This window comes from Tachysurus fulvidraco, chromosome 7 (assembly GCF_022655615.1).
Source record: "Tachysurus fulvidraco isolate hzauxx_2018 chromosome 7, HZAU_PFXX_2.0, whole genome shotgun sequence".
NCBI classification, from domain to species: Eukaryota; Metazoa; Chordata; class Actinopteri; order Siluriformes; family Bagridae; genus Tachysurus; species Tachysurus fulvidraco.
Genome location: NC_062524.1, coordinates 3898612 through 3926111, shown reverse-complemented (window position 1 = coordinate 3926111; position 27500 = coordinate 3898612). Strand labels below are relative to the sequence as shown.

Genomic DNA, 27500 nt, shown 5'->3' with positions numbered 1-27500 from the left:
GCTGTGAGACAGAATTAGAGAAATCACTATGTGAGCTTGGTTCCTTGGTTCCCAGAATTCAACACAAACCATCAAACTTAAATAGTAAAGTTTGATCCTGAGGTTGATTAGGTGAATGTGTGGGACACTTGGATGGATGAACATAAAGGATATAAACTATGAATCGCTCCTTTAGCATTACTGTTGTGGAATAAGTTAATATTCATGGGTTTATAACAGCAGTAATACCAGTGAACCATATGAACTGATCTCCAGCTCCATTACTAAACTCATGGCATGACAATAATATTCATACCTGCTTTGTGAACCTGGTCTTTTCCTTTCTCTTGCACTGTTCAGGTTGAGCTTCAGCCCTAGGTTCAGCTTCTGCCTCAACTTGTTCCTCAGCCTCTGCTTTAACTATAGTGTTAGCATGTAAGTGGTTCAGACCAAAAATATATCAATACGAAAAATAATGTTTATGAACATAAAGGTAACACAAGCTACGAGAGAGGAACCAGGAGAGAAAATAGAGGCTTGGTATCATCTGAAACAGATCGTAAAGTGAGTGTACAATTTGCAAGGACTGAATAAATGAAACCTGAATGAAAGTTTTACAACATTTACATCATTTACATTTACAGCATTTGGCAGACGCCCTTATCCAGAGCGACGTACATAAGTGCTTAAATCTCTAACATTGAAAGTGTTACATTTTACAAGAAGTGTTCAGGGTTATGCAATGCTAATCAACACACAAATCCATATTACAATAAAATAAAACAAAAAACACTGTTCACAGCAGTGTCCAAAGCCAAAGCAAGGCAAGATAACATTTACATTTACAGTGAAGTACAAAAGTGCACACAATAAGTATTGATGAATACACTAGCACGGGTTCACTAGGTTATGGACTTAGAATACCATCAACCTAAAACTGTTCAGGTTTTTTTTTTTAAACATACACATAACAAACAAGGGAAAAGTGTTAGTTCGAGTGTTTCGGGAAGAGGTAGGTCTTTGATCCTCATTTGTAGATAGCCAGTGACTCAGCTGTCCGGACCCCTAGAGATAGTTCAATCCACCACCTCTGTGCCAGAACATAAACAAGTCTTGATGTGTTTTTGTAAATAGTAGATTTGGGATTTTGTAAATATTGGCTATAGGGAGAACTTTATTAGGTCCACTAGCACTGATCTCCCTGATGTAATTGGCTAAAACCGGCCATGGCATTGTCCATGAGAGCAGATTCCAGATCACATTCCTTCCTCAAGCCTGTTAGAGAGTTCAGCGGTCAAAACACGCTACACTGCTGTCTTAAAAAAGCACGGTGACGTGTACCAACGTGTCAGCTACAGTAGGGTATGAAAAACAGACACTATGATCATTAAATATTGAAAAATAAACACTTCTGAAGCTTTATATTCTTTAAGAAAGATCATGTACATATTAAATGAAAGCAGCAGGGAAGCAGCATTAGCACATTTGCGTAGATTGTCATTATCTTTAAAAGATGATTTTACTGTTTAAATAATAAGTAATAGTTAATTGATGGATAACTGTTTGGCGGTGACAAAAATTAAATAAATAAAAAAAACATTGTTTGCATTTATACATGGATTAATATCTCTTAAATATGCATCACTGTTGGTTAATGAAGTTTATGTGCAGTTACCACCCCAGGTTTTTCAATAACAGCACTGAAGGGATTTATTCCTCTCACATCTTGCCTTTAATAATTAAAATATGAATGTTCTACTTTTAAAGTTAAATATATAGCGAATTTGTAGTAAAACGTAATGTTTAACATCCACAAAACAACTTAATGCTTGTCATGTTACTGGGAAAAGTAACAGCTTTCCATGTTACAATGAAGACTGCTTTTGTAATGGTTGAATATAACATCTCCTCACAGAAAATCAAGCTTTCGGAATTTCTTTACATGAAATATCCCTGTTTAAGTACCTGTGATAATTGTTACTATAAAAGTGCTAAGATGTGGCAAATGCATTAATATAAACCTGGGATTTGCTCTTCATTGGAGCTACAGTCAGAGCTGCCGTTATGGAAAATTAATTAAGACCTTTTGACCAGTCAGAATACAAAAATCAATAGCACTGTAATATGAAATATACTTTTATTCGAACCAGCTCTTGGCCTTGTATAGATTTCTTTACTATATTAATGTTTCATAAACTCTAACGGTTGCCTATCGCCCAACACAGCCACTATCTGTCTATTCTAGTCTTCCTAACTCACCATCTCGCAATCCTACAAAATATCTCTAATACCCCTGCCATTATGTTCCTCATAGTGAGAGCAGTGTGTGGACCTGCTGGTACTCCCATCTGAGAGAGAGATTAAAGTGGAGACTCTTCACTTCGTCAGTGTTCCAGCCTCCAGGCCTTGTATGGTTCATGATGGTGCCTCGGATGGTTCGGCCTGTCCCTCTGGTTTTATCCTGAGGGACCTGAATGGGGATATAAAACCCACTGAAGTACATTCTCCACCTCATTTCACAGCGTCCTCCTAATTCTTTAACATGGCACCAAAAAAAGTAGACCCCAAGAGGGAGACCAATAAAACTGGTACATCTGAACCAGAGAAGCCTAAGGAGCCTGACTTTGACCCAAAGAGCACCGCAGTAAGTAATTCAGATGTTTGTGTTAGCAACGTCTCTGTAGCATAATTTCTATAGTAACAGCTAACAACTCACAAGGATGAGCAGATGCCCCACGTTGTATATACTAATCATAAATGTTGAAAAATAAAACTATAAATCATGTTGTTATTCAATAAATAAAATGTATATATATGCTGATATGCTAAGGTTTCTTAGTGTTTCCAGAGTGTTTCCTCTATGCTTCGTATCTCAGAGAAAAAGCAGCAAATTTCAGGACGCTGAAATAAGAGACTCGGGTTTAGGAGTGACTGTTAATCTCTGTCTAATAATGTGATAACAGGAACATTTTGCAGTTGTTCCACAACATTACGTGTAATTATAAACGGATAGAATTCCTTTGGTCAGTTGCTGTGGTATGAAATGAAAACAGCTTAACGATGTAATAGTGACTGCATGTTGCCTTGGTTTGCATCACACTACCCCATCTTAGATTATTTTTCCCTGAAACAGTTGGAGAAATGAATTTCCATTCTTTCCAACATACAGTATATACCAATTTTATATGAAGATTTTCCTATTCAAAATTGTAAGATCCTGAGGCCTACATTCCCAGAGAGTAAAACGTATCAACCAAGCCCAAATAACTCTGCATTTGGGCATGAGCATTTGGTTCAGTATACAGGTCCCTCCATTCCATTTTCATCCTTGTACACAACTGGTGTCTACATTAGAGCTTGTTGGAGACTAATGTGCCTTTGATCCGGGCTTAACCCAACCTTTACCCCAGGGATGGCGCAGAAGGATATAGTTTCACCATCGTTCCCCTGGTTCTGATACAGCTGTCAGTTATTCTTAGAGCTCAAAATTGGTGATGAAAATACAGGAATGACCTCAAACAAGATTCTTCTTCTCGAGGGTATGGTGAGCATCTGCAGCACTGCTGAGTGGAGTGCAGACAGTTGGGTAATATTTGGTTTAAACTTTGTGTGAGTGGTCCTTTCTTTGCTGCTCTCATGGAAACTCATCTTCAAGATTTTTTCAAGCTTCTTCTTGAGTGATCTATTAGCAAAACACTCTGGTGTGGTGACCTTTAGTGGATAAGCTGAAGAAATTCTAGTAATTAATGTGTCTGCGAAAATGTAATGGTATATTGGTGTGTGTTGTGGTGCAGTACAGTGTGGTTGGGTGTGGTATGGTTTGGTGGGGTGTTGGGGTGTACTATGGTGTGGTGTGGTGTTTTGTGTTGCAGTGTGTTGGTGGGTGTGATGTAGTGCTGTGTGGTTTGGTTTGGTACGATTGGGAGCTTTGTAGTGTATGTGGTAGCTCAGTGGTTAAGGTGTTCGACTACTGATCGGAAGGTCATTGGTTCAAATCCCAGATGCCCTGAGCAAGGCACCTAACCCTCAATTGCTCAGGTGTATAAACTGAAATAAAAATGTAAGTCACTCTGGATAAGAGTGTCTGCTAAATAAATGTAAGTGTGGTGTGTTGGGGAGTAGTGCGGTGTGGTGTAGTGTAGTGTAGTGTCTCTTGTTAATGATGTGTCAATATCTGTTGCCTCTCTACTCAGATAGAGTTTACTGCAGATCAAATTGAAGGTAAGAATTTAATTCATTGTGGTTCAACTCATCAAACTCATGTACATATTATACTATTATTATAATAGTATTAGCAGTGAATTAATTACTGTAAGTAGTTTTATTGACAGCCAAAATGGGGACCCGGTTCTGTCATCTAGCACCAGGGGTTTCTATTAGGAAAAACATATATTTATTTATATATCGCATTATTTCTATCATACCATCATATCACCCAATCCTACCTTATAGGCGTCAATCTGTCCTAACAGAGTTTAAAGAGGCCTTCATGCTGTTTGATAGAACGCCTAAAGGAGAAATGAAGATCTCTTATGCTCAGTGTGGAGACGTGATGAGAGCTTTGGGTCAAAACCCTACCAATGCCGAGGTCATGAAGGTGCTGGGTAAACCCAAACCTGAAGGTCAGAGGTTCAGACTTTGTTATTCTAGAAACCCACAACCCTCTTTTATTTAAAGCACTCAGTCTTTCTGTCTTCTGATCTTCTTCAGAACTGAACACCAAGCTCATGGATTTTGAGACCTTCCTACCCATGTTTCAGCACGTGTCCAAGTCAAAGGACCGTGGAACGTTCGAGGACTTTGTGGAAGGGTTGCGTGTCTTTGACAAAGAAGGAAACGGCACCATAATGGGAGCAGAGCTTCGGCATGTTCTACAGACATTAGGTAAATAAAATACATTTACGTTTGCAGCGTATTTTGGCAGACACTAACCATGTTGTCAGGACCACAAACTCCACTACCCAGGATGCACCGTAGCCTACAAACATGGCCAATTCAGACTACAATCCCTAGAAACCATTGCAGTTTACTCACTCACAGTCACCAGACCATTCACACTCACACTGTTCATAGTTACGTCTGCACTGATATAAACACACCGTAAACACTCAGGCAATTACAGTTTGCTTTTTCATTCCAGACATCACCAAGCCTTTTCCCCTGTTTTTTTATCTGTGTGTTTGATTTGCAGAGTATTTCCTTATTGTTCTTCAAACGATCCTTGTCTATGTTTTGACTTCACCTTTACTGACATTTTAGATACATTTGCGTTGATCCTTATTTTAAAAAAATCTTTAAAAACAGTCTGTTTTTTATTACATTAGTTTGAGTTACAGACTTCTTTTACTTTCAGCAATGGCAGGTAGTTGGTTAATTTTGTGATTTAGTAAATCATTGTGATGAACAAATCCTGCAGGGGAGAAAATGACAGAAAACGAGGTCGAACAAGTCTTAGCAGGACAAGAAGATGCTAACGGCTGCATTAACTATGAAGGTAACATCAGTGTTTTAACCGTATCCTGAATATTACCAGCAGTGACACTGAAGCCTCAAGTAAATAACAAGTTTTTAATCATCACATTATTAGTCTTAGATAATGTGGTGGCTACATCTATATAAATCCAAAACATATTACTGTAGGTTATCAATTAAAAATTACTGCTTATTTTTTTTATTTTTTTTTTTACAGCTTTTGTCAAATACATCATGTCTGGATAATTTCAATATCAGAGACGAGTCACTGGAGTTATGGTATGTTTGTACTGATTGTCTATAAATCAGTGGTGTATGTAATATATCTAACATATCTAACAGAAATAAAGAAACCTTACACATTTCTATCATTTTCAGGAATTGTTAGTCCTGATGTGTCTAGAACCTACAAGCAATTGGAGAACAAATCTATTCACGCTAATGTTTTTTGCCCCACTATCTTTTTTTTCTTTTTCTTTTTCTTTTTCTTTTTTCTTTTCTTTTCTTTCTTTCTTTCTTTTTTTTTTTTTAACTTTTTATGTTATGTTCTTGGTGTCTTGAATAAATCATTCAAATAAATTGTGTGTCTGTGTACTCCAGGTTCTATGATTTCCTGTAACTCTCAAACTGTTCAGATATTTTCTTTTTTGGCAAAATTAAAAGAAAAAACAGTTTTTTACCCACCAGATTTTAGCCATCTAACAGAAAATGAGGAATTGGGAATCAACATAGAGGAAAAACAGACACAAGACCTCATGTTTAGTTAGCTCTAGTAAATATAGCTCTCTAATAGTTATTCTAGTGTGTGTGTGTGTGTGTGTGTGTGTGTGTGTGTGTGTGTGTGTGTGTGTGTGTGTGTGTGTGTGTGTGTGTAATTGAAAGTATAATTTATTTGCTTGAACTCACTGTAATGATAATGTGAAGTAATTAACATTCATATATTCAGTGACTTTGGCGCCCCTCGATTATTCAGCTCAGAGAAGGAACTGCACTCTGCTTAAATAAACTTAGTATCTTTAGCGCCCCTCTTCTTGAAGGCCAAATGAGGAACTGCACTCTGCTTAAATAAACTTTGTATCTTTAGCGCCCCCTCTTCTTGAAGGTGAAAGGAGAAACTGCACCCTGCTTAAATATACTTAGTATCTTTAGCGCCCCCTCTGCTTGAAGGTCAAAAGGAGAAACTGCACCCTGCTTAAAAATACTTATATTTAGCGCCCCCTCTACTTGAAGGCCAAAGTAAGAACTGCACTCTGCTTAAATAAACTTTGTATCTTTAGCGCCCCTCTGCTTGAAGGTCAAATAAGGAACTGCACCCTGCTTTAAATTAGTGTCTTTAGCGCCCCTTTCCCTCAGGCCAGAGCAGGAACTACACTCAGCTCTAATTCAGACTCTTTAGCGCCCCCATCTTCCTTAGGCTAGTAAAGGAAGTGAATCTCAGTTGATTACCGCTGATCAGTGTGCGGTTGGACAGACAGTAACTGTGTCGCGCAGGTGAGTTAAAACACCTTGTAAACCATGTAGCACTGCCTGGGTTAAGTATTTACACCTACAGGTAGTTTAAGGTTGTGTGAGCGTGTGTGTGTGTGTGTGTGTGTGTGTGTGTGTGTGTGTGTGTGTGTGTGTGTGTGTGTGTGTGTGAGAGAGAGAGAGAGGATGGGCTGCTTCCAGTTTGTTCTCTAAAGCTAGTTTTTAAAAAGGTATAGAAGAGATTTATAATATATTTTTTATTATTATTATATTTATTATAATATAATAATATTTGGATTTGGATAATAATAATTTATCCAAAAAAAACATTGAAATCAAATGCTCTCAAGTGCCAAATATATATTTAATTTAATTTTTTTTTGTTTCATTCGACACATTGTACACAGTCAGATATAGTCGTTTGAAATATATATGACTTTATTTCATTTTTATTTTCTTTTTATTTCTGCCTTTTGTTTCACACCATCTCCTGATTCACGAGGTGGGGGGAAATGAGAGGCTGGGGTCGTATCCCAAACGCCATCCATATCATACGTAGTGCGCACTACGCCGCTTCCAGAAGTGTTACGTCACACTCAATGTAGTGACCCTAAACAGTGCACATAGAGCAATTTGGGATCGAGCCGCTGCCTCTGTCTGTGTAACGGGGTTTTGTGCTGGTGCTGATGCTGCGGTTGCCGGTTGTAATGCTGAGACATTAACGCTGTAAGTTTGCCGACATCACGGTTTTAGTTTGTGAACAATCGCTTTGGTTTTAATCCTCCGAACAGGTTAGTGTCAGTATTTCTTCATTTATGTCATGTTTAACAGGAGGAAATGTGGTTAGATCAGCCGGAGCAGGTGTAATTTCCTCCTTTTCCCCTCTTCACAGGCGGTAAAATGTCATCTATGTCATCTATGACCTTCATATTTGTTTTCGTGAAGGTTTAAACTCACGATTTTGTCCCACAAATCCTGATTTTATCGAGTAATAACTGAGAGATAATTTAAACGTTAACGGTCGCGTCACGCGCTGCGCTTTGTGTGGTACGTTAGCATCAAGCTAACCGAACATTTCTGAAGGATTTTAAGCTTCCTTGCGTGCTGTGAAACACACAAATAGAATATTTTTTGTATTTTAAATGCTTTTTAACAGATTTGCCCTGACGTTCAGGAGGTAATATTAGTTTTTTTTCCCTCCTCCACCGGACACACCCTCTCGTGCCGGGCGCGCGCGCTCCACGAGGCAGCTCAGTGTCGCGCGCGCGCGCGCCCTGTTCCTGCGTCTGCTCAACTTTACGCCCTAAAAAATGCGCCATTTTGTCAATAATTACAGGATTTCTTTTAGTCGGTCTGACAGTTTCCGTCGTTGTTACGTATGAATCTCGTGGTGGGGGGTTGAGAAGGCTTTGGGAGTCTTTGTCACGTCCTGCACACGCCCATCCTTAAGGCTGGACACTAAACACTACACACAGGTACACTACATACTCAGGGCTCAAATAATCGCCATCTTTCTGCGTGTCAACATCAGGGCTGCCACATGTGCGTGATAAATCCACCCCTAAAATGATCTGTCATAAAATTCTGCATTTTTTTCTGACGCTATGATGTCATTTTAACGTTCAGCATTTTTTTCCTTCAATTTTCTCACCCCATCTGCTAACACGTGTGTCCTCGGAGACACGTGAAGCCACTGCGTGCTTTGGGCGGTTACACACTCAGAGGAACGCGCTGTCTGCCCTCTTCTTCAGACACAAGCTCACAAATGCCCGTGATTGGCTAGCGTCTCTGTGTTTGCCCCGCCCACCCTGAGAGCTCAGCCAATAATTCAATTCATTCATTCACTCATTCATTCATTCATTTTCTACCGCTTATCCGAACTTCTCGGGTCACGGGGAGCCTGTGCCTATCTCAGGCGTCATCGGGCATCGAGTCAGGATACACCCTGAACGGAGTACCAACCCATCGCAGGGCACACACACACTCTCATTCACTCACACACTCACACACTATGGACAATTTTCCAGAGATGCCAATCAACCTACCTTGCATGTCTTTGGACCCAGGGAGGAAATCGGAGTACCCGGAGGAAACCCCCGAGGCACGGGGAGAACATGCAAACAAACACAAAGCGGAGGTGGGAATCGAACCCCCAACCCTGGAGGTGTGAGGCGAACGTGCTAACCACTAAGCCACCGTGCCCCCCTAATTCAATTCAATTAAAATTTATTTCTATAGCGCTTTTTACAATTGACACAATTTGTCTCAAAGCAGCTTTACAGAAAATAAAAACATAGAAAAAAGCTTAATATAAAAATTAATAAACAAAAATTCAAGATTAATATTAGATATATTTAAATGTGTATGTATTTATCCCCAATGAACAAGTCTGAGGTGACTCAGGTGACTGGGGTGGAAAAACTCCCTTAGATGGTAAAGGAAGAAACCCTGAGAGTAACCAGACTCAAAGGGGAACCTCATCCTCATGTGGGTTAAACGTTGTGTTGTTCTTCAAAGTCCACATGGAGTTCACATCTCCTCTTTAGTATAGCAGAGTCTAACTGGAGCTGGAACATCTCTAGATGTCTCAGGATCCTAACAGTCGGCCTCGTCTCAGTGAAGATCCAAAATCTTCACGGCACGGAAGACAAATAATCCTCGTAGTATTGAAAATCATAATCTCGCAAAACAGTCGGCTTTTATGAGATATCATGAATATGGCAAAATATTTTTAAACCTTTTTTAATGCAAGTTGTAATTCACTATGATGCATATTTTGTATAATAGAAATATGTTCAAGCATCGTCATACAATATTTCTGTCATTTTGCTCTGTCCTACTGTTATGTGTCTTTGACCTGAAGCTAATTAAAGATCCAGCAATGGTGCTCATGCACCAATTATATCGGTATAATTATAACCCATTATTAAAGGTTCACTGTTTTCACATACTCACTAGAGGATTACAAGATCAGTGTCCTGACTATTAGTGCAAAATATTTTGTGATATTTATACAACAGATTCATATAAAAGAGTTAAGTCTCTAAAGTGTGGGTCAGGTGATGGCAGGAGTTTGAGGTGGAGCAGATTAGGTTGCGATTTAATGTAAAATATTCTGCAAATGTATAATATAATAATAGCCTCAGCCATATTTGACGAAGGTTGGTGTTTTGTAATGGCATAATTGATAGTACAGTGTGTGGGCTGGGACGTAACCATGGCAACGGTTTTGGTTATGAACTGTTGTAAGTCTTTGTCCGTGTCCATTTTAGTTCTAAAGTTCCTGTACTTCAAGTGTGATCCTTTAAAGACGACGAAGTTTGTGGAATTGTCCATCTGCTGATGGTCATCGTCGAAAGCTCCACATTTTACCCTAGAACATGAAGCACTGACTGCATAAACCATGTCCTGCTCTATTGATAGATGGAGTTGGAATGTGGCCAGTGGATTTGTTGGAGTGCAGATTGTGGGATTATCTATCATCATGTACAACTTCTTGAATACAGAATGTCCTCAGTTGTCCCATTAAAATAATGAAGACATCAAGGATTTTCTATATTAACATTCTGATAAAGCTCTATTTTCAAATATAGTTCAGGATAATGCTAATGCTCTGTGTTTCATAGTGTGCTATAATATGTTTGAGATTAATGAGGTGTTTCGGTCTTATTTAACAAGACAAAGCCAGATTATTTCCTAAAATCAGGTTCCAGCTCTGTTTTATTTTCTCATTTCGACTATAAATAATGCAGTTATCCATGCCGATTAAAGAGCACAGGATTCAGTTCACTCACCACGCTGCTTATTTCGCTTGGTAATTATTTATTTCTTCTTGACGATTGCCGTGTCTGTAAATGAGACTGTGTCCTCTGTGCTTCAGGCTGAGGTAGAAAGTTAAACACACAAATCCTGAGCTGATGAAAGCTGAGCTTTCATGCACATAACCGTGATTAATAATTTAATTCAGTGTTGCCAGCACTTTTCAAAGGGCAAAAAGCTTAAAATGACTCTATGATGCCATAGACTAATTTGCATATTAACCTTTGTGTGATTAATATGCAAATAAGTTAATTAGCATATCCAGTAACTAATTTATTAGAATGTGTTTTATTTCTTAAACAATGTATTGTTCATGCAGAGCAATTAAGACAAAGACTAAAGAAGTGTGAGGGTGGGTTGGGATCTTTAAGTGGTGGTCATTAAGAAACAGTGATGATCAGTGATGATTAGTCATTGAGAAACAGTGGTGATTAGTGATGATTAGTCATTGAGAAACAGTGGTGATTAGTGAGTGGTCATTGAGAAACAGTGGTGATTAGTGAGTGGTCATTAGGAAACACGTGATTAGTGAGTGGTCATTGAGAAACAGTGGTGATTAGTGAGTGGTCATTGGGAAACACTGGTGATTAGTGAGTGGTCATTGGGAAACACTCGTGATTAGTGAGTGGTCATTGAGAAACAGTGGTGATTAGTGAGTGGTCATTAGGAAACAGTGGTGATTAGTAAGTGGTTATTGAGAAAAAAGTGGTGATTAGTAAGTGTGATTAGTTAGTGGTCATCGAGAAACAGTGGTGATTAGTAAGTGGTTATTGAGAAACAGTGGTGATTAGTAAGTGGTTATTGAGAAACAGTGGTGATTAGTAAGTGGTTATTGGGAAACACTGGTGATTAGTGAGTGGTCATTAGGAAACAGTGGTGATTAGTGAGTGGCCATTAGGAAACAGTGGTGATTAGTAAGTGGTCATTAGGAAACAGTGGTGATTAGTAAGTGGTTATTGAGAAAAAGTGGTGATTAGTAAGTGGTTATTGAGAAACAGTGGTGATTAGTTAGTGGTCATCGAGAAACAGTGGTTATTAGTAAGTGGTTATTGAGAAACAGTGGTGATTAGTAAGTGGTTATTGGGAAACACTGGTGATTAGTGAGTGGTAATTAGGAAACACTGGTGATTGGTGATTAGGAAACACTGGTGATTAGTGAGTGGTCATTGGGAAACAGTGGTGATTAGTTAGTGGTGATCTTATCTGATCAAGTCACAATCTCAAGGTTAGTTTCCAGGCTCAATATGGCAACCCTGGCATACATTTACATTTAAATTATTTAAATAATAATAAAAGTATGTGGAGTTTTTTTTCCTAGCTTCATTGCTACCATAGCAACAACCAGTGATGCTAACAGCGCATGTTTTAAAGGATGAGCTGGAGAGACGATAGACAGCTCCTGGGGTGATGTAGGAGTGATGGGGGATAAATATCGATCGTTTGATTTTAGTGGCTGAGTTAATCAATCTGCACAGACCGCATCTTGAACAGTCCTGTAGATATTCCCTGACATTTTTATTGATGTTTTTACTTGTGGAGATGTTTTTTACAAAGGGAAAGGAGAATCCAGAGATTAATGCATCTGAATGCCCTGGAAAGAATCTCCTGTGAAAATACTCCTCTAATAATATACTGTTATCTGTGTTCGTAACACAAAGCACAGGGGGTGCCTAAAGGGCAGGGGGAAAGAAATAGATAATGCAGTGGGAGCACCTGAAAGGCATTCACCCATACTGTATGTCTTCTACTATCGATGAAGCCTAGAGTGCACATTTTCCTTCACTAAGACCTATAAGGCACTTTCATGTTCTTGCGTATAGGGGAGCCTACAGGTCACGGCACCAACTTTACTTCACAGAGCAGCACCTTAGAAGACAGTTCATCTATTTTATTTGGATACATCACATTTTCTCACACATACGGGAAACCTAGAGGGGACTGCTTCACATTTATTCATAAAAAGAAGCATCTAGAGGGCATGTCATCTCTTTTTCTTTCTTGTAGGGAAGCCTGTAAGGCATCATATTTTTCGCATTTTCTCTCACATAGAGGAGCTTAAAAGGCACAGCATCTCATCCAAAGGGTACTTGATCACATTTACTAGAATGTGCCAGCAACCTAAAGGGCAATTCCTCATATTTTACTCTTTGAAGGGCAGCCATAAGGGCACTTGATTGTGATCTCTCCACAGTAAGGGCACCAAGAAGGCATTATATGAGGTTTTATATTCCACAGAAGCAGCCTAGAGCACTGTGTTTTTTGGATTTCGATTGCTCATTAGAATGTTTGCTCGACTTCATAGAGTGATATAATAAATGTAGCTAGCTTAATAACTAATCCTAGATAATAAGATCCATATTTTCTTATATTGGAACGCTGCTGTTTTATAAAAATGTAATCAGTGCACCAAATCTATGTGTAACCATGACAACAGCAAAGGTTCTTCATAGGTTAGAGTGCAGTGAATCATTTTAATTTAAAGCGACACATAGGAGGAAACCATAACAACTGTCGTGGAGTAGAAAATAGAATCTTTAGAAAGCAACTAGTTTATTTTAGTTTTCATGGTTTACTTCATGTAAATGATAACCGTTATATTCTTTATTTTTAATGACTGAAAATGCTCAGTGCATCATCTGGATCAAGGTGTGAGGTTTTTGCATGCTGGGAATTTGGACTCATTACAGCAGGACATGCAGATGGAGGAGACACACACACACACACACACACACACACCTTATGTGATACTGCAAGGTCAAACAAAGGCTCATACCTGCACTGTAAATGATGCAAGTTAGCCTCTTTAAAGCAAAACCTGATTTATAAGATCACATGACATCAGAGACGACAATCGTCCACCAAGCGTAAAAAGAAACACTGAGATAGAGACAGGCTTAAGAAAAAAAACACAGAAAAACAGATGCATATAGAGGGACATATAGAAAAACACAGATTAATAGAGGAACATTGGGGTTTGCGGTGCAGGACGGAGAGAAACACAGAGAGGCAACAAAGAAGGAAAAAACAAAAGAATTGTGTGTTTGTGTTACAGTAAGTGGGACAGTTCACATTTTTTAAGCTTAGTTTTTAGGTGATGTATTGCATTGTGGGAAATTGGGAATGGATGTAGGAGACAGCTTTATTTGAGAGAGAGAGAGAGAGAGAGAGAGAGAGAGAGATGAGTGCAGTGATGTTGCAGTTGATGCTCTCTGAGGTTCGACACTGTAAACTAGGTCAGAACCATTGAGTTGTGTATTGACAGGGAGACTTGAACTGCTTCCTTACACACACACACACACACACACACACAATAGATGACGATTCTTCTGCTCAGTTACACACTAGTCATGTGACTATACCTGTTTTAATGGTGCAAGTTATTGTGTTATAGTATTTATATCGGACCTGCAGCAGGTCTCAACGTTTACGTGGTTGTGTTATGGTTAAACCAGCGTTGTGAAGCTGGACGTGTTTGTGTTGATTATGTTTAAGCTCCACAAATGCCTCCATGACATTTCAGCCCCATCACACAGAGGCTCGATTATGTAAGTAGTCTGTCAGGTGGACTGTGATGGAGTCTGGAATACTCACTCAGTCGTGAACACTCAGCAATCCGGATCATTCAAACTGATTTTACACATTTAGCCTCAAGTCAAAGCTCAGCTACATGCAGGCACCATTTAAATCTTCTACTGTAGGCCTCGTGTTATACATTTTCACAGCCCTAAGAAACTTACACACAGACACTGACGACGTTAACAGAAGGTGACCACAAGGACCTTTTGGCATCGTCTGAAAAAGATATATATCACTATAGCTGATTTGATGAAGCAGGTAATAGACAGTTCAGATCAATGTATGCTAAAAAATACCCATGAGCATAACCTGTTAGACTACCTCAGGCATGTAGACACACACACACACATACACTCATCCCCAGGGCAGGGCAGGACAGATGGTAGTTTTTCTGTTTGAACAGGCACAGAGAGAGCAGGCACTATGCAGACAACTCTCTCAGTTCTCTCAGTGTAAAGCCGGCTTTAGTCTCCTTTCCTAGCCTTGCGTCCTCTCTGTCTCTTCCTCTTGAAATTTGCTCTGTCATTCTGAATCTCTCGCTCTTTCTCTCTTAGCATCTTTATTTCCTCAGTGTTTTCTTTGTCTCTATTGATTACTCCCTTCCCTCCTCCTCTTCACACATTCCTTCCATCCTCTCTCGTGTTTTTCTCTCTTTCCCATATTCTCCTCAGCTGAAATTGACTGGATACAGGGTCAAGCTGTTTCTGTATTTCTGGTGTAACACCCCCACCCTTTTTTTTCACCTCTCTCTCTCTCTCTCTCTCTCTCTCTCTCTCTCTCTCTCTCTCTCTCTCTCTCTCTCTCTCTCTCTCTCTCTCTCTCTCTCCATTGCTGCAGTGATGTCTGTTCGAAATATTGATGAATCAGGGAGGAGGCTGTTACAGCCGCTGGCTTCCAGCCATGTAGATCGTTCCCACCTCTCCTCCTGTGTCTCACTCCAAACCTTGGTCCACGCCCATCCCTGTAAAACGGGAATAGAATCTCTTTCATTTCTTAATTGTTCACAAGGATTTGACATGCAAAATCAGTTCAGGAATATTCAACATATGTCAGCATTCTTTCCCTTTATTTCTCCTCCCTTTTCATCAGCCATTTCTGTCCAGCTCTCTACACAAAGAGAAGAGGCTCTCAGCCACCCTGCAGACAGACGGAGGCTCTTAAAGGGCCAGCATCGTTGCTTCAGTTTGCTAGAAAGCTACAGATTACAAAAAGGAAAAGGTGTTTAGTTGTTCTTTTCCGCTAATTTGTTGATTCATACATTTTTGGTAAACGTATGTTCATCTAACTCATTCATTCATTTATTCATTCGTTTTTTTCATTCATTCATTCATTCTTCTTCAGAAAGGACTTAAGCCTGGTCACTGGTAGATTCTTAAACCTGTAAAGTGCCTATTTATCAACAAGTTTGCAAAAGAATCAGATCTTCAGTATTCCATTATTCATCATGAATGAGATGTTTGATATCATCACTTGCTTGACATTAAGGATTTCTGCTAGGCTGGTAGTGGTGGTGAGAAGGTTGGACTTTCTTCGCTCTGTCTCACATGCGGCCTGGATTATCAGTGGAATATTCAGTAGATAAACATGTGTGCTGTGGGTTTTGTAGGGGCTGTGGCTGGTCTAACACAGAGCCTTGTGTACACATGGATGACTGAATCTGTATAATGTATGCAGTGGAGGGACTGGTTTTTAGTTTATACCACCCCATTTCACATTCTGGCTGATTTCTTAGCACTACGGTTTGAAAGAACAGATTTTATAGATTTCAATTTGTTGTTTTTTAATACAGTTTTCATCCAGTGTACTTATCTTTAAAGAGTTAGAGACCTGTGATTAGCTAGGTTCATTGGTGGACTTTGGGGCCATTATTTCATTTTTGACTCCTGTGGTATTTGGACTTTAAAGGGAAGATGCAGATTGTATTATTACTGCAACGGAGGATACGTTTTATTATAAAGTATACGTACTAGCCAGGGAGATCAAGGATATGATCTGGCCACCAACGACCCAGTCCTGTTACTGTGGGGACTCTCATTTATTCTGCACTATGTTTACCTTGAAAAGGGCATTAATACTTTAAAGCAGGACATGTAGAGGGCAGTTTGTACTCCCTCATGTAGAGAGACCGAGGGCAGGCAGAAAAATGGCAAGACTTTATACACATGGACATTCAGACACAACAACAACACATACCCAGAGTGAGAGACAAACAAAAAAACTGACATATCAGGGTCACATCCTTCCAGAGGCCACATCTTACATGGCAGGAACATAATCACCCAGTGGCATGAGTCTTCCTTAAATCTAAGACGTAATCGGCAGTGCAGCATGTCCACTAGTGAACACGATTAGTGACTAATGAGCAGCAGATAGTCGGTCGGTTAGTGCGCTATACATTATACATGACAACATACATCACCATTCCATAGCAGTCTCTGGAAACTGAGACGAATGGATGTTGGCTCGATTTTGTTGGTGTTTAATGTGTGCTTTACCGATGTCCGAATATACTGCCATTCGTCTCTGTATCTTTGTGTCGCCCTGTCCGTTTATAAAGATGTTCATGGCTCGCTATATACCAAGTATATTATACCTATAGGTAAAAACAGATAGCTTAGATATTATATATTTACATTTAAATATTTACAATGATTTTTTTATTAAATATCCAAATAATGTTTGGTTTAGATAAACACAACTCTTTTTTGGTTTAGAGATATCCAGCTATTTTTTTAATTAAATCTATTTTCCTTTTACTGGAGTCTCCCAAAGAGTTAGTAATTGTAAGTTGGCTTCGGTTTAGTGTGTGTGTGTGTGTGTGTGTGTGTGTGTGTGTGTGTGTGTGTGTGTGTGTGTGTGTGTGTGTGTGTGTGTAAGTAACCGTTGCAGCCAGTGTATAGTGAAGAGGAAGTTCCTTATGCAGTGCTAATGCACACACACACACACACACACACACACACACACACACAAACATTTTTTTAAGCAGCTTCCCTTAAAGGACACTGGAGTAAGTATTCATGCATAACGCTCGGCACAACTCTAGTTAATAAGCGGAAGTGCTGATTGCTTAAAACAGAGTAAACGTGCTTGTTACCAGTTGGATCGATCAAAAAAAACCCAAAACTTACGTATGCAGGTTTCATACAGGAAACTCTCTCACTTCTTCCCCATTTTAGTCTGCTTTCTGTTTCTTAATTGTTCATTAGAAAATATTTAAACGTTTTGGTGGAAGGCGTGGCTCTCACGTTTCTACAGATTGTACACATAGTGAGGCATCTTTAAGGTGAGCTTGTGATGCTAAAATGGTGGCTACGGCTTTATATGTTAGCTACATTAGGTTTGGGTGACAGAATCATCACTGTTTCACTTCTTCTGGATCCTTCACAGACTGAATCCACCTCGACATGGAGCACCAGGACATGATGAATTCCGGAGAGTATGGCCCTAGGGAGGACGTAGTGTCCACCATGGCTGACGTGAACCTCCTCGACGGCCCTCAGGAGGACATGAAGAACGGGACGGCGGCACACATGAGGCCTAAGGACGGCCTGGGAAAAGGTCAGTCCGAGGACACCACGTTTATTCATATCACTTTAGCATAGAGAATTCTATTCCCATTAATCCTTTAACATACAAAAAAGTGTGAAGTGCTTCATATTTTTTCAATCCTGGAAATAATTCTTAATATTTCACAGTTTAATGGAAAAGTGAATGAAATGGACGTTTATATGTAATATAATATTATATGTTGGTATGTCTCATAGACAGATAAGTAACGTGAGAAGTTTTTATAGATAATATCCAGAAAACATGCAGACAGCAAGACAGGATGTGTGATATTACTGTTATGAGTCAGGAGAGCAGGCTTCCCTGAACATCCCGTGTTCATCTCAGACTCATCAAATGTTTTTTTTTTTGTATATATGAATAAAGAAGCAAGTTTTGATGTCAGATTGCAGAAATGTTTGGTTGAAAAGGAGTAAATGTCCATCATGTACATATTGGGATGGTTTACAAAAATTAAAATGCCAAACTGTTCTTGGGAAAATTCCCAAGATTCATGAGTATATTTCATCTGCGATGCGTTTGGTTTTTGTTTTGATAGCTCAGGCTGCATGTAAGGAGAGAGAAACCTGTTCTCTACTAAAACCTGCTCTCCAAGACACCATCAACAACACCATCAGCTCATCAAGCCGTTATAAACACAAAACGCCAGTTTGTTGATGCCACGATGTCCGTGTGTTTACTGTAATCCCAGCACTACATCTGGGTTCCTGTGAAGCTTAAACAGTAGATTCATTAAATTCCTGCAGATTTGAGATCGGTTTTGTGGCCACGATCTGAGTAAAGTGGCGTAAAGGTGATTTACTGAGACGACCTGAAAGCGAAAATGAAAGAAATAAGTAAGAGCTTGACTATCAATGCAGAATCGAAAGCATTTCTATACGTGTTTTACATGTAATAGAGACGAGTTATCGTTCCTCACCTCCACTGTGATTTCTACCATACACCTTAGTAACATCACCATACACTATAAATCTGTCTTAACTTATTTACTCTACTTTTCTAGATTATTTATTATTATTTTATTATATTTTTAGATTATAAACTGATCTGCATTTCAATTTCGTTTCCTCCGAAAATGACACGTTCCCAACATTTTTATTAACGAAACTTAGTTTTCCATTTCTTACTTGTAAGAACTCATAAGAAAGTAGAATAAAAGCAGAAAGGAAAGAAGAGGACAAGATGGTGAACATGAGAGAAAAGCCATGTTAGAAAAAAGCAAGGAAAATAGAGACGAAACAAGTGAACGATGTGACAAGCCAATTAAAAGAAAAAGACGATTGTGAAAGAATAAAAGGATTCTTACATGTTCAAGATTTTCACGTTCTAACTAATCAGCTCACAGGCTGCGGAACAAAGGAATAAAAACAGAGAGAAAGATTCTGTAAAAAAGAAAATTTGTGAGGCCATCCTTAAAAATATTCTTGTTTGCCGTAACCCGACCGACCCTGTCAACTTAGGACCGACTAATTTTTTATTTTATTTTATTTTTTTTGCTTTAGGTCCGACCGACTTGCCGGTTGTAAATTTGCATTAAGACCGACCAATTTTATTTTTACTCTTCAAACAAGGCACGGGTTGAAGACCCAGTCAGTGACATCACGTCATACCTACGTAATCACCATCACCAAAATTTTACTTTTTTTACATTGAAACTTGAAAAAAAAAAAAAACTTTTTTTTACTGTTACTGCAAACCAAAATATTTTTAAGGATGGCCTGAGTGAATATTTATTATTATTATTATTATTATTATTATTATTATTATTATTATTATTATTATTATTATTATAACAATTTTATGATCCTGCATTCCAACATAGCTAAAAAAATAACAGCTCTTGCTTTAACTATGGTCGCATCCAGTTGAGTTATCACACAAAATTAGCTTATTTCTCTTCCTCCAAAGTTACAGTAAAGACAAATATTTATTTCATCTGCATCACTGATGATAATAAATCGAAGCTAGACACCAAGCAAGGCTAATTAGCTAGCTGATTCTAACTTGATTTTTTTTCTCTTTCATTCTCTCTATCTTTATTTGTTTATTGAATTTTTTTCCCAAATCTAAACAAAAGATACCCCATCTGGCATTTTTGCCTTAAATACAACATGTAAGTAGTCAGTTAGCAAAACACTAGTTATCAAATGAGTAAATGTAACTGGAGCGTCATTTCATTTGCAACTTTCCAAGATGAGCATCCTCTCACAGAAGCGACAGAGGAGTCAAAGCCTGAACCGACCTCTCGAGACGACGTAACCAAGGGTACAGAGCCTAAAGCTGCCTCCGGTCATGAGGATGTGGTGTCCGGTATGCCATTGTGAAATAAATCACAGCTTTATCCAGCTGCCTCCCTCCTTTCCTGAGCTGTTCTCTTTTCTTAGCTTCATCACAGCTCACCTCTTTAACCCTGCTGCTTCAGTCTTCAGTTTGGCTTCACGTCTGTGTTAACCCAGCTTTTCCCTTTCGGAGGATGGACAAATGAATTAAATAAAGGGCCGCTATTGTTTTTATTATTATTGGGTGGTTGTGGTTATAGATGTAAACGGTACTGTGATATGAAACAGATGATATTTCCTTTGTCCATCCAGGCTTTCTGACCAGCACTGGAACACAAATAAACAGTACTCACAACATTTCTCTCAACTTTTTATCACAGTATTACAGTATATGCGACCCACTTTTCTTCCATGTTTAATGGGATGATCACATTACAAATGTTATCCCTCTGGAGCTGCTTACGCATTTCTAGCAATCACTTGTTGCTTTCATTTCAGTTGCGTTTTCTGGAAAGCTTGTTTGAATTCGATCATGGCCAAGAATTATATCTCAAGCGAAAATGTCTAAGCTTTGTCTTTAGCTAATTTCGCTTCTACGACAGTTCTGCGGAATTCTTCATTCTGATTGGTCGATTGGTCGTCTGATTGGTTTTGAGTCTCCAGTATCAGCACTTTGTAGTCAGAGGTCAAGCTGTGAATATATTTTATAACACTGAAAATATAGACTGCAGAAGAGAGGAAGGTGGAAAGAGAAAGAGAGAGAGAAGAGGAGGGAGAGGGAAAAAGAGAGAGGAGACAGAACAACAGTGGAAGAGGGAAAGAGCCAGAGAATAAGAGGGAGAAAAGAGGTATGAAGGAGCAGAGAGAACATAGGAGGGACACTGAAAGGAAGGGAGGAGAAAGGAAATAGGTGGAAGAAGGAAAGGGAGAAAAGAGGAGAAAGAGAGATTTACAGTATGCGATTGTAATTATATAAGGTGATAATGTATAACAGTTGGATGCAGATTTTGTCTGTCCTTTGCTCTGCATCATGAGTTAGCTGCAAAAAGACAGAATAGTGTTACTTCTGGTGTTTTAACTCTTTGTTTACCTCAGGGTAAAAAAATGATTCTTGGTTAATTGATTAGAAGAAGAAAAGCTATTGCAAGGGTTGAGAGTATTGTTACTGTCTAGTGGTTTCCTGGTCAGTGCTCAGAAGTGAATTTTATGGCTTTAATGGCTAATGGGTCAGAATAATGGCTCTCTGGAGCATGAGGTTAGCGATACATGTTGAGTGACCATCTGACACTATGATCAATGACGGTTAAATCCCGCTGTCATAGTGCAAAGGGAAAAAGCCTTGCTGTGTGAGGAAACCAAACTCAGTGTGTTTTCTGTTACATCAATCACATCAATCTTGATAAGGCTAGCAATCAAGTCTGTTCAAGATAATGGACTTCGGACCATTAGATTCCTCGCATCCTACGGCTGGAGCTTGTTGGACACTAATGAGAAAAATCTGAGCACTATTAGGCACGTTTTAAATATTTAATGTTATAGAGCTTGTTGCTGATGCTAGCAGGTCTCTGGCCTTAATAGCTCTTAGCTCAATGGAAATGGAAATGGAAATTATTTTAATTGAAATGAAATGCTCCTGTGTTTCTCCAGCTTTACCTGCCAGTGTAACAAAGCACCGACACTGGAGAGTCCTTCAATAAACATCTTCTCCCTTAATATATCTATCTGTTTATCTGGAGTATCTCCGTACCAGTGCCTGTAAAAGTGGTTACTATAGAAACTAAAAAGGATTAGAACAAAGTACATACATATAAACCTGTGATTTGTCTTTCACCCGGAACCGCTGTCCAATCAAAATCCAGAATTCTGCAGCACTGTAAATATCGTAACTAATCAATCTAGTTTCACTTCTGGATCATTTAACTGTTTCTTTCCTGTCGTTCTTTTTCCCCTATGTGTGATTTCCATGACCTGATGGATAGCTGCCCCAGGGACAGCAGGCGAAGGTATGCTGGGCTTACAGTCTCGTTTTCCATCCTCAGTGGTTAGCTTTGAAGGAAACAGATGTCTATATGACACATAATTCAGTCTCTCACTAGCATTCATTCTCAGCCTCTCCATCTCAACTGCTACCACATGCACACGGCGGTTCAGTATTAGCCTTTATTCTCTATTCAATGCCCTCCGATTGGCAGGCCTTATACTGTAAGGTACAGATGTCGATTCTAAGAAAAGCAATTAAGTCGCCGTGTTTAGTTACGTACGTAATGATTCCTCCTGTACATACATGCTGTAAAAATGCAGCCTAACTTCAGATTCTGGACTGGATGAAAAAAACAGAACAAAACATAACGTATCTCCTGCACCAAAGCCGGACAATTCATCACCATCTCAAGTCATGTTCCCACAAAGCTTTTCACATGGTGCAAGTGACAGAGATGCTGTCGGTCACTGTGGGTATATCGTACATGTAGTATATGTTGCTTTGCTTTTGTTTTCTCTGTTGTGTCTTCGACTTTTTGGTTTGGTTTGGAAGTTTTATACTGTGAACGAGTTGTGAGGTACTTTTATAAGCCATTAAACCACATTTCTGCCACTGTAGTGTTCCCCGGTTCTCTTGCTGTCCATGCAGTCCAGCATTTGCTATTTGCACTTAAAGTCCCAATCAGGAATAGATTGGATTCGATCAACGATAGATTCATTATATACAGTATTTCAGAGCATTTTTGGTAAGCTGTGGTTAGATTTGGTCTTTTGTAGGATAAGTGCATGTGAATATTTTTACATTGCAGATATGTAATTAAATAGTATTTTTGCCCAGCATGACCAAAGAGATCTGATTGTTACTTAGTAGTATTTTAAACTCAGTATTCATTCAAAGCCATGAAGCTGTTTCAGCTATTCCCTACTGGTGCTTTAAGTCATGCCAAAAACTAGCAAACACTGCTTATTATAAAAGTGCCCACAGCTCAAAAGTGTTACGTTCCAAAGAAATGAATGTTCAATTGTGTCCTGACTGAATTATTGGCAAGAATCTTTTTCGTTCTCCTTTGTTTTATATATGGGCCCTTTTCTCTGGTCAGTATGACTTGGTTTCTTGGTGCCTTTGTTTTCCGTCTTGGTGTGTTGCTAATCCTGCAGTGTTGTCTGTGGCTGTTCCTATCGCTCTACCTCCTGCTCATTAGATACTTTAACACCAGAGGGGCTCGCTCCACCACACAGTGGTAGAAGCAGCGTGGCGTCTGTGGACAGGGAAGAGGAGAGTTTGAACGGGGACATGGCTGGGTCTGTTGGTCCACAGCAGTCACCCATGTCCCCACATGCATCACAAGCTGCTCTGGCTGATGGTTTAGGGTCAGAGGTGCTGAGCTTTGACAGCCAGTTGAAGATGAGTCCTTCGGAGGAGATGGTTGGAAAACACAGTCCCAGTGGTTTTCAAGATGAGAGAGAGGAAGAGGAAATTGAGAAGCAAGGTAAAGAGGAAAAGAGCAAAGCTTTAATATCTGATTATGAGGAAGAGTTAGTGGAGGGTCCTGTCACACCCAAGACTCATTCAAACATAGATCAACAGGAGGAACAAGAAAGAGATGTAGAGGAAGAAGAAGTTCAAGAGGAATCAGAAGTAGTTCCTCCAGTCCACAGCACTGTTATCTCAGATGCGTCACCACAGAAAGATGAAGGCTTTGTCATTAAGCCCTGTGAAACTCTACTCCAACCACAGATGACTCCCGATGAAGCAAAGAAACGAGGCCTGTCATTTGACTACACCGAAACCGAGCTTGTTCATCAGGGAACCCCTGACCGCTGGGAAAATGGCTCTGACAAGACTCCTCCAGAGAGCAAAAGTCCTGACTCCTGCAGGGCTGACCCTGGTTCCCCTTTCTCCCCTGCTCCTGATCAAACCCAAGATTCACTGCTCTCTGACCACCAGAATGAAGCCCAAGAGTATGAAGCAGTGGAAGAACAGGACCTAGAAGTGATCAGTATTCCTACAGCTCAGCAGGAAATCATAGTTCCCAAGATGGAGTCAGCAGCAGACACCCAACCTGAGGATTCTAAAGAGGACAAACCAGAGAAGTACCTGGAGACAACTGATGAAGATCTCATTGCTACTGTTGAAGCCACACAGAGTGCTGAACCTGTTGCCCAACCAGAAGAAACAGCAGCATCTGTTGCTGAATTTGAAGTTGATGCTGGTGAATCAAGTCCTGCAGAACCGATTCAAGCAGCACCAAAAAAAACAGTACCCGTTAAAGACGCTGCCGTTAAAAAAGCAAAGAAGCCTATTACTACGGCCACTGCAACCCCTGCCCCAAAATCCACCCCAAAACTCGAGAAAGTCCCCTCAAAAGATGCCGCGCCGGTGCGAAAATCAAGCGCCTCATCCAAAGGTCTGTTTTTTCTTCCTTTCCTCAACCCCCTATAAACCACTTTCTTTCTTTCTTCCACAGATCCTCCGTTTTTATTGTCAAGTAGCTAAGCTATGCTAAGCAGCACCCTTTCTGATAAACGTACACCACCAGTCAAAACGAGTGTTCGGTTGAAGAAACGGACTGCTTGTAGCCATTAAATCTCTCTCTCTTTCTCTCTCTCTATTTGTGAATCTTTGTGGTCTGTCTTTTCCTTCCCTTCCGTGACTGTAGTTGGTGTCTGTGACTAACTCTGAGCCTTTTTTGTGTTGCTGGCACTGTTTTCACTGTACCCTCCTGTTTGCATGTCCCTTGTGCATGATTGTTGACTGTGGTGCATCACTGACAATCGTTAATGTATTATGCGGCTCACATCCTTCCCTCGACACACATACGGACACATTATCTTGTCTAATTCACAATTTAACAGACGTCAGTAACAAGTCGTTTATCGACTTCTGTGAACTGTATGAATTTGTGTTCATCATGATTGATCTTAGTGCTACTGTAAGCGTAATATCAACCAGCAAAGGCAGGCTAGGTTGAAAATATACGATAGCAAGAGTTCCAAGTTTTTCTATAACATTCGTAAACATTTCTACAACCTCCTATTGGTTGATGCTATATATATATTTTTTTTTAAAAAGGGCAGAGCTGTGAAATTCTGTGTGGAGCTCATTTCTGGTCCAGAAATACAGTATATTATCATAAGTCTGAAAAGAAGACAGTAGGGCAGATCCGTTGTGTGATTATATTGCAAATTACAATTTTTCTGCGGATTCTATGAAATTATGTATTTATAATAGGTCTAGAAATTAATCAAATCTGACAGCAGGGGCGGTTCTAGGGTTTCATCTTTAGGGGTTTTAACCCTCAGTGAGAATTTAAAACAAGAAGAGTTTTATATTATATATTATATGACTACATAGTAAGCCAAAAGTTATGGTATTATGGCAAAAGTGGACACCAAAATTTTATGCATGATGTAATGATGCCAGTCTTGAATCAGATCAGTTCATGTATGTGTGCATTCTCTACAAACAGTGTGTCCAATGAATGCAGTCATTAATATAAAATATTCACAAGACAAAGACCGAATCAATAAATGTTATTTTTATTTAGTACTGAATGGATTGTTTGCATTAATATTTTGTTTGTGCTACAACTCTGGTAATAAGAATAGTGACATTTCACTGCTTTTGGTTGCCGTCTTTGCGTCTTTCCGCCGATTAACGTTATAGATAAACACCTCCAGCTCTGACTGACTCTGTGCTTTTCCGTACAAATAAAGCAGACAGCTGATGACGCACTTTTGAAAGACTACAACACACGCGTGTAAAAGCAAAGTAAAAAAAAACGCTCTTGGATCAAACTGATAAATAATTGTCTTTCCCATCGACGACATGTCCTGCATTTTAACGTAATTTTTATTGTTTATTTATGAAAGTAAAAATTATACTTTTAATTTGGGGGGGGGGGGGGGGGTCTGCCACCCTAAAAAAGGCCTAGAACCGCCCCTGGTTGACAGACAGAAATCATGCCACTGGATTCATTTTTACTAGGTCATCAGAATTACAGCCAGGGTTTAAAGCATATCATTAAATACACTATTAACCTAACTGCACTTTGTGATTAGTTTGGCCTTGCAGAGTTCAAGTCATTTTTCATACTTTTTCTACATCATGAGCTTTAACTTGAACTCAGTGTTGATAAAATTCGCTTGGACTTATTATTCTGCTTATTCTCTCTATAAACAGCCAAGTCCGGAGCAGCAGCAGCTGATAAAAAGGTACAGTGCAGGTGGTTTGTGTACGTTGTGTTTATAACAGGTACTGTTTACTTATATAATGTATTATATCACAGTTTCACATTAAAGAAATATTTAACTTATTAAATATTGAATCTTTAAGTTGGCATCAAATCCTAGAGGAAATCCATACAACCGGAATTTCTCAGACTCGCATCATTTCATCAAGTGCCTGATTTTACTTTGGCTTTCGGATCAAACTTCACTGCTTTCCGGCAGATTTTACACTTCTTATCGATCAGCTTGTAACTCAAGTAATACAAATTGTCTGCAGAATAATATCAGTTATTTATCCTGTCATTTATGTTATATCTGATTCCCTTGAACACACTTTGAAAGTCTAGACACTCGAACAGGACGAGTCTGATCAGCAGTCCCAAGCTAATAAAATGTCCTGGGCAGAAAATAAATCAGATAAAGATGCCAAGAAGGTTGGAGCTAATAAAAGTCATGGTTCAGGCTGGAGGTTAATTACTATATACGTAGCTTAATAAACACCAGGTTTTGTCAAGTCGTCTTGTCTAAGGGTTTTGTAATATCTAGCTCAAATCTGTACATGTACTGTAGAGCTTGAACCTCAGGTCCAACTCATAATGTAACGTGCTGATGAACGCGTTAGGGTGCGGTGGGTGCGATGGCACGACAACAGAAGAATTAAGGCTCAGAACTGCACAATAGATAAAGAGAAATAAGGAAGTCGGCAAGTCAGCATCGCTTGTCATTCTGAGAGAGGGATGATGCTCATGTGTGTCAGTGAAACGTGAAGCTCTGAGAATGAGAGTCTTTTTCTTTATAACCACTTATTCTTTATACCTTAACCGATTTTGTTGTCCATTGTTTTTGGTTTAAGTCTTAATTATTGCACTCTATAATTTTCTCCTTGTCTTGTTCATAACTTTATCATAAGTTCTCTGATTATGTTTTGTTCAGTTCACATTATTTTAACACTTTTTTTTGTGTTCCTTCTCATTCTCAATGACACAAAAAAAGACCCCTCCCACATCCAAAGCAGACAAAGCTAGACTCACCTCCACCACAAAGCGAGCCTCATCAATCCCAGTACCCCCATCTAAACATACCTCCACCTCCGCTTCTCGGTCTGTCCCAGTTTGTGCCTCAGCCAGTGCC

General features: G+C 39.4%; 2 protein-coding genes across 14 annotated transcripts in view; both read left to right on the top strand.

Annotated features, from left to right (window-relative positions):
• The first annotated feature begins 2502 nt into the window (after positions 1-2502).
• Positions 2503-5701, top strand: myl4 (myosin, light chain 4, alkali; atrial, embryonic). The gene is made up of 5 exons (XM_047816093.1): positions 2503-2623; positions 4173-4200; positions 4452-4601; positions 4690-4863; positions 5396-5701. The coding sequence occupies exons 1-5, from the start codon at positions 2522-2524 to the stop codon at positions 5500-5502; spliced, it is 561 nt and encodes a 186-aa protein (XP_047672049.1). The 5' UTR covers positions 2503-2521; the 3' UTR covers positions 5503-5701.
• Positions 5702-6803: 1102 nt separating this feature from the next.
• maptb (microtubule-associated protein tau b) overlaps positions 6804-27500 on the top strand; it is a 28726-nt gene continuing 8029 nt past the window's right edge. For 4 of the 13 annotated variants that reach the window (XM_027177909.2, XM_027177913.2, XM_027177901.2 and 1 more), the window contains exons 1-7: positions 7492-7644; positions 17701-17871; positions 20074-20190; positions 22139-22162; positions 23342-24547; positions 26323-26354; positions 27363-27500. The exon at positions 27363-27500 is cut by the window's right edge and continues 54 nt beyond it. In XM_027177909.2, the coding sequence (XP_027033710.2) occupies positions 17718-17871; positions 20074-20190; positions 22139-22162; positions 23342-24547; positions 26323-26354; positions 27363-27500 (1671 nt within the window). In that variant the 5' untranslated portion in view covers positions 7492-7644; positions 17701-17717. Of the gene's footprint in view, positions 6943-7491; positions 7710-15402; positions 15532-17287; positions 17321-17519; positions 17597-17700; positions 17872-18418; positions 18717-20073; positions 20191-22138; positions 22163-23341; positions 24548-26322; positions 26355-27362 lie in introns of those variants that run through there. The other 9 variants (XM_027177916.2, XM_027177915.2, XM_027177904.2 and 6 more) reach the window with 8 other exon arrangements.